Source organism: Dendrobates tinctorius, unplaced genomic scaffold, assembly GCF_039654945.1.
Source record: "Dendrobates tinctorius isolate UK_male_01 unplaced genomic scaffold, ASM3965494v1 ptg000064l, whole genome shotgun sequence".
Taxonomy (NCBI): domain Eukaryota; kingdom Metazoa; phylum Chordata; class Amphibia; order Anura; family Dendrobatidae; genus Dendrobates; species Dendrobates tinctorius.
Genome location: NW_027361732.1, coordinates 54,276,751 through 54,291,658, shown reverse-complemented (window position 1 = coordinate 54,291,658; position 14,908 = coordinate 54,276,751). Strand labels below are relative to the sequence as shown.

The window sequence follows — 14,908 nt, the reverse complement described above, 5'->3', positions numbered from 1 at the left end:
AAATCCTCAGATCAGGAGGTTTCGTTCAGACGGGCACAAACACCATCCAGGGTATTCGCCTTCCACTCTGAGTTTGGCAAGATCCTTGCCAGGGAAAGAGAAAATCCGTCCAGGCGATTTCAAAGAGGGAAGCGTCTCGGCGTGCTGTATCCGTTGGCTAAAGAGCTCTCTGACAACTGGTCTGCTTCCCTGTCGGTGGACGCACCCGTGTCCAGACTTTCTAATAACACGGTTCTCCCGCTTTCAGGTGTAGCGTCACTAAAGGATTCTAATGATAGAATTATAGAATCCTTGGCAAAGGCAGCATTCGCGGCGGCTGCAGCGGCGCTATGTCCAGTCTTTGCCTCATCTTGGGTGGCAAAGGCCATAGCCACTTGGGCAGAGGATCTCCGTAAGGGCATCCTAGATAAGGCCCAACCAGAGCAATTGACCGATCTGGCCAACCAGATTTCCCATGCAGGGGATTATCTGCTTTCTGCTTCCTTGGATGCCGCGTCTCGCGCTGTTCAGGCATCAAGCAACGTTGTGGCAATCCGACTTAAAATTTTGCTCAAGGCTTGGCAGGCGGACTTGTCTTCTAAAAAGTCTCTTACCAATCTGCCTATTCATGGAGCGCGTCTCTTTGGGTCCCAGCTGGACCAGATTATTAAGGACGCCACTGGAGGCACAAGTTCTCTCCTCCCTCAGTCCAAACCTCGCAGACCCCCGCCAAGGCGTCAGTTTCGGCCCTTTCGGGCTTACCGCCGCTTCAATACGGCAGAGAACTTCTCTAACCAACAAAGACCACAGGTACGCCAGGATAGAAAGACTGTGTCCTTCAGACCCACTCCCTCCTGGCGATCTCACTCCTCCCAGGGCAGACCCTCCAGGTCCAGATCTGGACGGTCCACGTCCGCATGACTGTCAACGAACTCCCGAGGGTCCCTCCCAATTGGGAGGTCGACTCCGTTTCTTCAGGGATACCTGGCTGGCCTCAGTAGAGGACGCTTGGGTCAGGGAGCTTGTATCTTCAGGGTACAAGATAGAGTTCATTTCTCGTCCACGGGATCGCTTCTTCGAGTCCCGTCCTCCAAAAGATCCAGCCTTAGTTCCGGGGTTCTTGCATCCATCGCCTCTCTCCTCAGTTCCGGGGTGATTGTGCCCGTTCCCGAATCAGAACGTTTCACAGGGTTTTCTTCAAACCTGTTCGTGGTGCTGAACAAAGGCGGGACAGTTCGCCCCATCTTGGACCTCAAATTACTCAACAGGAGAGCCCGACTGCGTCATTTCCGAATGGAGTTTCTTCGGTTAATCGCTTCCATGGAGACGCAGGAGTTCATGTGTTCAATAGACATTCAAGATGCCTATCTACATGTTCCCATATTCTCCGGGCATCAGAAATTCCTGCGATTCGCCAGGAACATTATCAATTTTGTGCACTGCCGTTCGGTCTTGCCACCGCACCCAGAGCATTTACAGAGATCATGGCGGCGTTGATGGCCTGGTGGAGAATCAGAGGTCTCGTTCTTTTTCCGTACCTCGACGACATTCTGATCAAAGCTCCATCCTTTCGTCAAGCTCGCCAAAGTCTTACCTGACCAATTTCGGGTGGCTCATCAACGAAAAGAAGTCCTGTCTTGTCCCGACACAACGTCTTGTGTTTCTGGGTCTATTGTTCGACACTCGTCGATCGAGGGTTTTTCTCCCTCAAGAGAAAATTGGCTCCCTGCAACGGGATGTACGATCGCGGCCGCTCATGAGACTTCCATCTCTCCGGACGACCATCAAAGTCCTGGGAAAGATGGTGGCGGCAACAGAGGCGGTCCCCTTTGCCCAATTTCACTCCAGACCTCTCCAACTCGCCATCCTATCCCGGTGGAACAGGTCTGTCCTTTCCCTGGATCGCCCATTTCGTCTTTCAAACCATGTCAAGCAGTCCCTCAATTGGTGGCTGACGTCTCCTCTCATCTCCCTAGGACGGTCATTCCTCCCCTTTCACTGGCAGATTGTGACAACGGATGCCACCCTCCTCGGCTGGGGGGGCAGTGTTCCGCAATCACACTGTTCAGGGTCGTTGGTCAACTCAGGAGTCAGCCCTGCCATTCAACGTCCTCGAGATACAAGCGATTTATCTGTCTCTCGTTCACTGGGAGAGACTTCTCAGGGGACTGCCCATCCGGATTCAGACAGACAATGCCATGGTGGTGGCATATGTCACACGCCAGGGAGGGACGCGGAGTGTCTCAGCCCTGGCAGAAATGTCCAAGATTCTTCATTGGGCGGAGGCTTCAGTCCCGGCAATATCCGCGGTACACATTCCCGGCGTGGACAATTGGGCCGCCGATTTCTCAGCCGCAAGGATCTCGCGGCGGGAGAGTGGTCCCTACATCCGGAAGTATTTCTTCAACTTGCCGTCGTGGGGAACCCCGGACGTAGATCTGCTAGCTTCTCGCCTCAACAGAAAAGTTCCACAGTTTGTATCCAGGGCTCGAGATCCTCTCGCGGTGGGCGCCAATGCTCTGGCCATTCCTTGGTCACAGTTCGAGCTCCCCTACCGGTTTCCTCCCCTGCCTCTTCTTCCCAGGCGGCTGAAGAAAATCAAGGCGGAAGGAATTTCAGTCCTCCTCTTCGTCCCGAATTGGCCCAGTAGGGATTGGTTCGCGGACATCGCCAACCTTCTCGCGGACGCCCTCTGGAAGCTTCCAGACTGAGCAGATCTGCTGTTTCAAGGTCCGATTTGCCACCCCAATTCTTGGCCGCTCAATTTAACGGCGTGGCGGTTGAGGCCGAGGTTTTGCAACGATCAGGATTTTCCGATCGAGTTATTCATACCATGATCTGAGCCAGGAAGCCATCGTCTTCCAAGATTTATTGCCGTTCTTGGAAGAACTATTTCACTTGGTGCGAGATCAATGACATTCCGCCCATGTGTTTTTTCGCTCCCTTCTGTCCTGGCGTTCCTTCAAGCGGGGCTGGATACGGGTCTTGCCCTCAGCTCTTTAAAGGGTCAAGTGTCGGCGCTGTCCATTTTATTTCGGAAGACGGCTCCCGTCCTCAGGTTAAAACCTTCCGTCAAGGTGTGGCTCACATGGTTCCTCCCTACCGAGCGCCCGTAGATCCATGGGATCTTAATCTGGTTCTCGAGGTTCTGCAAGGTCCTTCCTTTAAACCTCTCTGGGATGTTTCCCTTTCTCTCCTTTCGTGGAAAGTAGCCTTTCTGGCAGCCATCACCTCCATCCGGCGCGTGTCGGAATTGGCGGCCCTCTCTTGCCGCTCTCTTGGTACTCTACCAGGACAAGGTAGTTCTGCGGCCTCCGCCCTCTTTCCTTCCTAAGATTGTGTCCACTTTCCACCTGAATGAGGACATTGTTCTCCCGTCCTTTTGTCCGGGTCCAGCTCACCCTCTGGAGCGGTCCTTGAACAAGCTGGACTTGGTCAGGGCGAGGAATGTCTACCTAACTAGGATGACTTCTTGCGGAAGACAGATTCATTCTTCATCATTCCAGATGGGGCGCGGAAAGGTCACCTGGCCTCCAAAGCTACTATTGCTCGCTGGATCAGATCGGCAATTTTGGAGGCCTACCGGGTCAAACAACGAGTGGTCCCTCCGGGAATTAGAGCGCACTCTACCCGGGCAGTGGGTGCCTCCTAGGTGGTACGTCACAGAGCTTCCGTGCTGCAGCTTTACGAAGCTGCAACCTGGTCATCGGTTCACACGTTTGTAAAATTCTACAAGGTCCATACCTACGCTTCAGCAGATGCCAGCCTAGGTAGAAGGATCCTGCAGGCTGCGGTAGTGAGTCCGCTGGCCTGATGGAAGTTTGTTTTTCCCACCCCAGGGACTGCTTTGGGACGTCCCATGGTCTCTGTGTCCCCCAATAAGGCGAACGAGAAAACAGGATTTTTGGGTTGCTTACCGTAAAATCTGTTTCTCGGAGCCTTCATTGGGGGACACAGCACCCTCCCATGTTCTACAGCTCTTGTTATTATGTTGGTTGGTTTGAGTTGTCTGTTCTGTTTTCAATCTATTCTGTTACTTCTCCTACTGCTTTCTCACTAACTGAGGAACTTCCTGCCGGTCGGTGGGGTGTACACTGCGGAGGAGGAGCTAACCTTTTTTTGTGCATAGTGTCAGCCTCCTAGTGGCAGCAGCATACACCCATGGTCTCTGTGTCCCCCAATGAAGGCTCCGAGAAACAGATTTTACGGTAAGCAACCCAAAAATCCTGTTTTTGTCAAGTCATTAGTTTGTTGAACATAGATGAGAGAATCGATTAGACTTTTTATGAGAAAAAATAGGTTGAATGGATTTATAAATGCAGTAAATCATTTTACCAAAATATTCCAATGACCAGTAAATCCGTGAAGCTCAAATCAAATGAAAATTTTTCTCCCCGTCAGCCAGGAGCCTGAACGTCACTTCACACTGAATATTCCTATAGATAAGACATGTAATACGATTTCACTGTGTTCTGCAGACTAGCTAAAGAAAGAGGACATTGCTGCTGCTAAAGGTTTAGTCTGCAGGATGACATAGCTTTATCTAAAGCAGGGTTCCCCAACTCCAGTCCTCAAGGCCCACCATCAGATCATGTTTTCAGGATTTCCTTAGTATTGCACAGGTGAAGCAATTATCACCTGAGCAATACTAAGGAAATCCTGAAAACATGATCTGTTGGTGGGCCTTGAGGACTGGAGTTGGGGAACTCTGATCTAAAGGGTTAATCTGCCCAAAGGAGGACACAGCTGCTTGTAACAGGTCAATCTGAGATTTACTGAAACAGTGTACAAAGCCAGCATCAGGGAAACAGAGGGCTGTAGGGTACTTCTGCTTCTCCATATTCTATTCAGCATGTAAAAAGAGACTCTCCTGTGTTAATGTTTCACTCTGTCTTCCTCAACACAGTGGTGTCTCCAGCTCAGAGACCAGAAGACTCAGCTACTAAAATAGTGAGAGTGGAGAACCCTAACTTGAGCGGACTTCAGTCTTCTAGCCTTCTCTTTAAGGGAGAGAGCTATGACTTACTACTTACTATAGTTTACAGTGAATTGACAAACTAAGGAGGTGTAACAGCCATATTGTGAAATGCAATGTGTCTCATGGCCTAGTGGGTGGCCATACAGTGGTATTGAAGGAATGTTGCCAAATACCTTTTAACAATTTGTTGATAAAACCATTACAAAACACCTACAAAACAAGATGGTCAAAACAGTGCTTGCCAATCCACCTCTGTTAAGAAATCACCGAGAAAGCATTACATTTGTCTGGCTATCCTGTATGAATATAAAAATATTGCTATCCTTTCAGGCAGCTAAACGTGGAATTCTTTCTTCTGGACGTGGAAGAGGAACACACACGAGGGGTAGAGGAATGTCACGAGGACGAAGCAGAGGCCGAATCAGAGGCCGAGTTCATGCTGTGGTAGACCACCGGCCAAAAGCTCTAGAGATCTTTGGGTTTAGTGAAGGTGATCGGGAAGATCTCCTTCCTCACTTTGCAGTAAGTCAAACAGACATGTAGATTTGAACTATTTTATTTGTATGACCTATATTTTTGGAATATGTCACATGGGTTTTAAATTGTAGCATCATGTATACAATTAACAGCATGTTTAATTAACAGTTCATAATATCCCATCCTACCCGTAGTATCAAGTTGTACGTATTTTTTAAGAATTTGGAATACTTTTTCTTTAAGTTGTATTCTGCTTCTAAACGATCATAATTAAAGTAAATTTGTAATCTTCCTATAGAAAAAAAGTAAATATATTAACGCCTTAATGACCTATGATGTCCATTTTTGTCATATTTTTGCTTAGAGCTGTATGATCGTGGCTCAGGATGATTCCTCTTCATACTAATCAGATGTTACATAGCCTACATCTACCTTTGAGTGCAGCGACCAGAGCTAGCTCCAATCGCTGCACTAATTGACACTACAAATAACTCATAACGTTAATGTATTAATTTATTTTACTCACTTATATAGCACCATTAATTCCACAGCGCTTTACAAACATTACACAGGTCAACGAAAAAAAAATTTTTTTCTGGTGTCCAAAATATTTTAATGAATTTGGGGTATTTTTGGGGTGCTGATTCTGAATATGTCATCAGTTTTGCCAGATTGGCTCAAGTTTTTGAGATTTTTGGTATCTTATTTATAGCACTTGTTGGTAAATGCGACGCATCATCTCATTAATTTCTTTGGATTAGTACTTGAACTGAGCAGTTCTCAATATAGTTTTGTGTTAATTAGTGTTCTAAAAGTTTGTTCATAGCTTGATTTTTGCACTAACTTTATGTTGTTGTCTGTTTTCCAGTGAAAAGCATGAACTCATCATGAAGAAGTTGTCTTAACGATCCAGACTCATTCTGTTACATTTGTGGTGAATATACACTGCCAAAACATAGAAGAAACATAACAGACTTCGTAAAAAAAGTGTATTTTGCCTATTTTGGGGTTATGCTTGGGGACCAAGACAAGTTTTGGGCACCACACATAGTGTGCAAAGCATGTATCGAATTATTACGAAAATGGAGCAAAGGACAAAGAAAAAGCTTCAAATTTGGTGTTCCAATGGTGTGGAGAGAGCCAAAAAATCATCATGATGACTGTTATTTCTGTGCAGTGCAAGTGCAAGGATTCAATAAGCATAAGAAACGAAAATGGGAGTAACATGGAATCTGCAAGAAGGCCTGTCCCTCATTGTGAAGATGTGCCTGTACCTGTGTTTACCATAAATAACAGTCATCATGATGATTTTTTGGCTCTCTCCACACCATTGGAACACCAAATTTGAAGCTTTTTCTTTGTCCTTTGCTCCATTTTCGTAATAATTCGATACATGCTTTGCACACTATGTGTGGTGCCCAAAACTTGTCTTGGTCCCCAAGCATAACCCCAAAATAGGCAAAATACACTTTTTTTACGAAGTCTGTTATGTTTCTTCTATGTTTTGGCAGTGTGTATTCACCACAAATGTAACAGAATGAGTCTGGATCGTTAAGACAACTTCTTCTTGATGAGTTCATGCTTTTCACTGGAAAACAGACAACAACATAAAGTTAGTGCAAAAATCAAGCTATGAACAAACTTTTAGAACACTAATTAACACAAAACTATATTGAGAACTGCTCAGTTCAAGTACTAATCCAAAGAAATTAATGAGATGATGCGTCGCATTTACCAACAAGTGCTATAAATAAGATACCAAAAATCTCAAAAACTTGAGCCAATCTGGCAAAACTGATGACATATTCAGAATCAGCACCCCAAAAATACCCTAAATTCGATGAAATATCTTTGGCACCAAAAATGCTGTTGACCAGTGTTATCGGCACTGTTCCCATTAGGGCTCACAATCTAAATTCCCTATCAGTATGTCTTTGGAATGTGGGAGGAAACTGGGAAACCCACGCAAACACAGGGAGAACATACAAACTCCTTGACAACATTTCTAATTCATGCTTTTGCCCCCTGCCATGCAATCACGAGGAACTGATGGGTTACCATGGCAGCCAAGGACCTGATGAAAGACCCCATAGCTATCCTCTTGGTCCTACTTTACGTCTCAGCTACAGGCTGAGCTTAACGAGTAGAGCAATATCACCATATACTGCAATAATTTTGTATTGCAGTTTAAAGTATAAGCAATGAAATGATCACAGGTTCAAGTACTTTAAGGGCACTTAAAACTTGGGGGAAAACTCTGGCTACTGGCGGCACTCATAGAGTGGCAATGACAACCACAGGGGTCTCTTTCAGACCCTGGGTTGTCATGCCAACCCATCGGCGCCCCCCGATCATGTGACCTGGATGAGATTAGTGACTTGCTTTCTGTACAGCTATTTTAAATGCCGCTGTCGGAGATTGACAGCGACATTTAACATTCCACCCGCGGCTGTTAAAGGCACATGTCAGCTGATGAAATCAGCTGTCATGTGCCAGAAAACATGCAGGCTCAGTGCTGGAGCTCGCATGGAATGCAGGGACACGACTTATGACGCATATATATTCGCCATAGATTGAGAAGGGGTTAAAAAAATGTATAAAAAAAAAAAAAAGTATAAATGTTGAACTCTCCCTCCTTCCCCACTTCAAAATAAAGACTTTTGATATCATCATGTCTGAAAAAGTCCAAAATATAAAATTATTTAAGCTACATTTAATGCTGAAAAGATTGAAATGCAAGTATTGCCGTTTTTCAGTTGCCTCACTTACCCCCAAAAAATGCAAAGAAGGTGATATTTAATCCCAAAATTATATCAATCAAATCTTCAGCTCAGGGCACAAAAAACAAGCTCTCAAACAGCTCCATGGGCAGTGAAATAAAAGTTTCAGGTCTCCAAAAATGTCAGCACAAATGTGCTTGTGTGTGTATATATATATATATATATATATATATATATATATATATATATATATATATAATATACATATATAGTATCCTATTATTTTGTATCTATTTTGTATCTCCGTTCATACTGCACCCCACACACAAATGATACACCATTTGAAAGATAAACTTGCCACCTTCAGCAAGAAAATAGCCAAGCAAGCCACACATCCACGATTTGATCACAAAATACAGATTAAACATTAATTTTTATAAACCTGCAGTAAGGAAAAATGACCTGGAGGTGGCACCATAGTACCCCAAAGCACACTACCTCAAAACTGCTTACAGATATCACAAACAAATCCAAACATTTGCCTTGGGGGCTTTCCAGCTTGCGGAACTGCTTGCCCAGCCTATTTAGCCAAATTGAAGGATTGCACACTTCACTGCAGGTGAGGCACTTATGCAAACACATTTGTATACATGCACTGCTTTTTCGGTAATTACTTAGCCCCACACACAAATGATACACCATTTCAAAGGTAAACTTGCTCCCTTCAGCAAAAAAAGAGCCAAACAAACCACACATCCACGATTTTATCACTAAATACAGTTTAAACATTCATTTTCATAAACCTGCAGAAAGACACAATGACCTGCAGGTGGCACCTCAACCAGAAGACATTTTTTGGCCTTTACTTATCAAACCAATTTATTGTATTACCAAGCTACATATATAAATACCTGTCTGTATTCATCAGCTCATGAAATACATTTACATTTGACCAGCTTGCTTTTTCTGAAATTGCCTGCGCCCCCGACAACCAATGTGCAAAAATTTTGCACGGGCCAAGCTAGTATATTTATACTATGTATATCGATGCAAAATGGAACAACACAATACTTATCATCAGGTGCAAAGCCCCCAGCCAACTAGTCCACTTATTGCCCAAAGTATACAAGTTTCAAAAAACGAAGACAGCACTCCATGGTCTTGATAGAAAAATGTGCAAAATTTATTTAACCCACATGTCTGGGCTGGACGACGTTTCGACTCTGTCTGAGCCTTTCTGAAGCTTGAGTTAAATTTCTCCTTCGCCTCATTGGGGGACACAGGACCATGGGTGTTATGCTGCTGCCACTAGGAGGACACTAAGCAAATACACAAAGAAATTGGCTCCTCCTCCGCAGTATACACCCTCTGCTGGCTTTATCCTGAACCAGTTATTGCTTGTTAATGTCTGTAGGAGGCACTAGGGTCTGGCTTCAGACCCCTACGTTATTATTTTTAATTTCCATTTTTACCTTTTTACCCAGGGGCGACTGGGCCTTTTAAGGTCCCGATCTCTCAAAATCATCAACAGGCGGGCACGCGGAGTGTCATCTCCCCGTATCCCCTCCTGCAACCTCACCGCCGGCCTGGGCTCTCCTCAGAGGTGACGGATCCCTTCAATGGGTCCACTCTCCCCACATCACCAACAGACTGAAACATAAGGTGTCGCCCCCAAGTACCCCCTTCTGGAGCCAGGTTCTCAGCCGGACATGCCAGCCTGCCTCACCAATCCTGACAAGAAAATTACCTCAGGTAACATGCAGAGGCTCCATGCGGTGTCCGTGAGGCCCCACTGCACCACCACTGCTCGAAAGTGGATGGTGACTGGAGGCGAACGAGACCTCTCCGTCTCCCTATCAAAGGGAAGGTGGATTGAGGAGGATCCGTGCGGCCCACAACCAGGCACTGGTGAATGCTGCCCTTGACACAATCTGGGTCTACTACACTGACCAACCCGGCTCTGCTTCACGCACCCGGCTCTGCTGCATCCCCTTTCAGCAGCGCAGCACCTGCGGTCGGGGTTACGTGCACCAAACCGCCACGCTGCTGCCGTCATCGCTCATTGCCGCAATACCGCCGCTGCGGCCAAAAATTTAGCCCCCGACTTCTGACCGGGATAGACCAAGTTCCGTCCACCCGTCGGCTCAGCCCACTTTTGAAGTGCCTCTCGCTCTGAGTGAGAAGCACTGCGGCCACATCCTGCCCTCTGGCCCTGTTTTTGCCCCCTCTGCTGGTGCTTCTCGTTTCTCACGAGAAGCGCCATCTTGTTCTCAGACTCCCCACTTCTGGGGGTGGTGCTGGCGTAAGGGGGCTCATCCTGCAGCTGGGGAGGGGGGTGAAATCCGATCCCATCTTGTGTCGGCTGGCGCCGAAAAATTAAGCACCCCGGCCGCAGCCCAAAACCCTGCCCAAGCTAGGAAGGGGTGGCGGCTCCACCCACTTTCTTGGCGATTCTCGCACAAGAACGAGAAGCGTCCCTGAGATTCTCATCGGCTATCTTGCTCCCCCATGACCGCTGTTATGAATGGGCACCGACGAGGATAGCAGGCCCAAGCTGAGCCACACAAAACCAGAGAGGTTGGTAACAATCAGATGCAGACCCCTGATCCTGTCCACACAACTAGCAGTAGCCGTGGAGCGGGCCTACGATGATCCTAGATGCCTCGGCACAGCCGGAGAGCTAACTAAGCCTAAAGCAAGAAAGGGGAAATCTAAACTGCCCCGGAGCAGACCCCAAAGGAATGGATGCCCCCAAACATATATTGTCAGTGAGACAAGATGAAAACACAAACGCAGGCAGAAAAATAGACTGAGCAAACGATGGGGCCCACAATGTCTAGACAGGACAGAAAAGACACTGTCTGCAATCACGCAAAAAACCCTGCAAAAAGTCCAACACGTCTGACGCACCAAAAACACTGAAGTCGCACGACTTCGCCCCCACTATATCAGCACTCTGGTATATTCTGAAAGCAAAGCAAAAAGAGACCAATATAACTGCACATGCAGTAACATATGGACGGTGATTCAGCACAGCCCCAGCCGGAGCTGGCTAACCCGCACAAAGCAGAGATAGACAAAACCAGATCAAATGCAAACAGACTAATAAATGAACCACTTAGCTGAATCATGCAGGGAAAGAGCAGGAGACATCAGACCTCAGAAGGCACAGGAAGAAAATCACCAGGAGGGATAGAGGGAGTCAGCTGTCTTAAATCCCAATCATAAACCCCAGATCTCCAATCCTCTTCCTCATTATCAGGTGGCAAGCCTCTGTCAATCAGATCAGCTCCACTACCTCCAGTAACCACCAGAGGGAGTCCAGAAAAAGAACTCGCAACCCCTCTGTCTATCTGACCAGCTCCACTACCTTCAGTAATCACCAGAGAGAGAATTCACAACAGACCGCCTCATGAGCTGGCACGCAAGTGGCTGCGGCATACGACCCGGCGGCATTCAGCGCTGAGGACAGCGCTAATCCAAGGTACTGCGCAACCCCCAAGCACCATCCTATCTCTGGCACATTGTGACTACATGCTCTAGTGCACGGACTCAGGACCTGGGTAAACTGGTACACAGCGCTTAACCCCTTCCCTGCAGCAGCCTCTAAGCAGTCTGATAAAACGCAGTGGTGTATGCCTCTTGTACCGCACTACCACGCTGACACCGCAAGGCAATCTGTGCAGCCTGCGACCCCTTATGCGTACAGCAGCCTCCTGCTAATGCCGACCCTAGTGGGTCTAGTCCACCCGAATGGGCCTCGTCTCTGGTACAGTACATGGCCTCTCTGGCCAAGGCTATTGATCCTTCCGCCTCACGAGAGTCTTCCCCAGATGGACCAGACTGCGGCAGAAGATATACAATCTTCTAGAAATCGTCCCCCCTGACACTCTCGTGCCTCGGTGTCCTCAGACTCTGCTTCATTCTTCCCCCTCACCAGGGGTTTGCTGCTAACACGACTCAGAATAGGAGTCTGATGTGGCCGTAGTTCCAGACTCGCTAGACTACTAGTAGTCTTTAGATTCTCTCATTGATGCGGTTAATAAAATCCTTAACGTGGACGCAGCAGTCCGGACCTCGCCATCTCTTTCTATAGGACCAAATGTCCTCACAGGGTTTTTTGCTAACCACTCTGAGTTTACGGACATTGTTCAGAGGCATAGAAGTTGCCCGGACAAGTGACTCCCAGGGCAAAAGCCGCTGAAAGCCAAGTACCCTTTGCACCTACTCCAAGAAAGGAGTAGGCTCCACCCATATCACTTTTTGCTTCCAAATCTCTCCTGTCTCTGACTGACGGCTCTTCCATTAAAACCCCACTGATCGAAAGACAATCTTGCTCAGTCAGTCCTTGAGACTGCCAGAGCAGCATTCTTCCCTTCCTTTGCCGCCCCCTGGTGGCCAGATCTATGGTAGTTCGGGTAGAAGCTCTAGCTAAGTCTGGTCAAGATATTAACCTACCTCCCTAGGCGGTCAGTCTCGCTTACCAGATTGCCTCAGCCAGGGATCATGCTGTGCATGCCTCCCTAGATGCGGCTGTGTTGCCCTTGCAGCTGCTAACGTTGTTACAATCAGGAGAGCCCCTAGGGCTCTGGGAGTGGCAAGCAGACTCCGCTTCCAGGAAATCTCTAATTTCTCCATGCAGGGTTAGGGATTCTCAAACTGCATTCAAGCCCACATTCCTGGAGGCACAGACCCTCTTGGTCCGGATCCAGTGGTTCATCTTCCAGCATGTTTTCTGCGCTATGACTCATTCCTGTATCCGGAAGACTCAGGCAGGGTAGGCTGCTGTCTGCTCTTCTTTCGACAGGTCCCACTGGTGGTCGTTCAAGACCAAGGGGTTAGCGATCTGGTGTCCTCCGGACACAAAATAGAATTTGAAGCTTCCCCGCCTACACGCTGCTTCCAGTCGCAGGACAGAGGCACGTGCAGTTCTATTTTATCAAGGACGAAGTAGCCGAGTGGTTAAGGCGATGGACTGCTAATCCATTGTGTTCTGCTCGTGTGGGTTCGAATAAATCTGAACCATGCGCCCCCTCCTAGACCTAAAGCTGTTAAACAAGCTTGTCAGTGCGTCTTTTCAGAATCGAATCTCTCCCTTTTGTTATCACCGTTGGAAGCAGGAGAATACCTCGCGTCTGTCAACATCAGGGACGCGTATCCACATTCCAATCTTCTCAAGCCAATTGGAGACTGACATTTTCGGTTCACGGTCTCGCCTTTCGGTTTCGCCACTGCCCCAGAATGTTCACCAGGGTCATGGCTGCTGTCATGTCCATTCTGCACTCTCAGGGCATGGTGATTCTACCCTACTTAGACAACCTCCTCATCAAGGGATCGTCTCTGCAGGCCTATGCGGAAGGTGTCAGTGTCACGGTGGACACTATCCCTCCCTCTCTCGTCTAGGTTGGCTAGTGAACCTAGACAAGTCCTTTTCAGTCCCATCCCAACAAATCTTTTTGGGGATGATAATGAACTTTTCCCCGAGGGAGGGTAATTCTCTCTCCAGGAAAGATCTTGACGCGGATCATGGACTCTTCCCCGAGGGTAGGTAATTCTCCCTCCAGGAAATATCTCGACGGGGAGCCCAGACGTTTTCCCTTGCCTGCCTCCACTCCCTGCGGTTCAGTATGCAGGTCCTGGGGAAACTGGTGGCGTCGATTGAGGCAGTACTGTTTATCCATCTTCATCTCCGTCCTCTACAGCAGGCATTGCCGTCGGCTTGGGACATTAACTCAGCCCCTTGGACCGCCGGTTTCGCCTGTTCCCCCGGATTAAGTGGGGTCTCAGGCAGTGGACGTTAATATCCTCACTGGGTCAAGGAAGGTCGTTTCTTCCGGTCCACTGGTTGGGGTCTCGTCTTTCCATCCCACACTGCCCAGGGACGCTGGTCCATTCAGGAATCGCGTCTCACGATCAATATCTTCAAGGTTCGGTAATCAGGATGGTCCTTCATTGTTTCCATCGACACTTGGGCAGCCGTCCCAGTCGGATCCAGTCGGACAACACCACGGCGGTGGCGTACATTAATGGCAAGGGGGGGGCACATGGAGCAGAAGAGTGATGCTCGAAGTAGCATATATTCTGCGGTGGGTCAAGACTCGCCATTCAGCCATATCTGCTGTTCATATCCCGGAAGTAGAGAATTGAGTTGCAGATTCTCTCAGCCATCAAGGTCTGGCCTCGGGAGAGAATTCCTTCATCCGGAAGGTTTTCAGCACGGTTGTCAGCGATGGGGTACTCTGGATGTGGATCTCATGGCCTTGAGGCTACACGCCGAAGTTCCGTCATTCATTGCTCGCTCCCGAGGCCCATTAGCCATTGGATCAGAAGCTCTGGTTCTTCAGTGCCATCATCTTCATCCCTCCCTTACATTTTTCGGCCGCTTCCGCTTATGCCAAGCGTCATTCAAAAGATCAAGGTGGAGGGTATCCTGGTGATTCTCGCCGCTCCAGACTGGCCACACTGAACATGGTGCGTGGAACTAGTGCATCTAGTCGCCAACATTTCTTGGCGGTTACCAGACTGCCCAGACCTTCCCTCTCAGGGGCCCATTTACCACCAGGATTCAAGAGTGCTGAGATTAACGGCCTGGGCATTGAACACGACGATTAGCGTTTACCATCATCATCAACGCCCGGAAATGTTACCTTCATACTTATTTACCATCATATGAGAGCCTTTTTTCTCCAGGTGTAAAAAAAAAAAAAAAAAAAATAACCACGTTCCCCACTTGTTTGCTATTTCGTCCATGGTG

General features: G+C 47.9%; 1 protein-coding gene across 2 annotated transcripts in view; it reads left to right on the top strand.

Annotated features, from left to right (window-relative positions):
* Positions 1–14,908, top strand: part of RBM26 (RNA binding motif protein 26) — a 193,445-nt gene that overhangs the window by 154,645 nt on the left and 23,892 nt on the right. For both annotated transcript variants that reach the window (XM_073580438.1, XM_073580437.1), the window contains exon 20: positions 5,288–5,479. In XM_073580438.1, the coding sequence (XP_073436539.1) occupies positions 5,288–5,479 (192 nt within the window). The remainder of the gene's footprint in view (positions 1–5,287; positions 5,480–14,908) is intronic.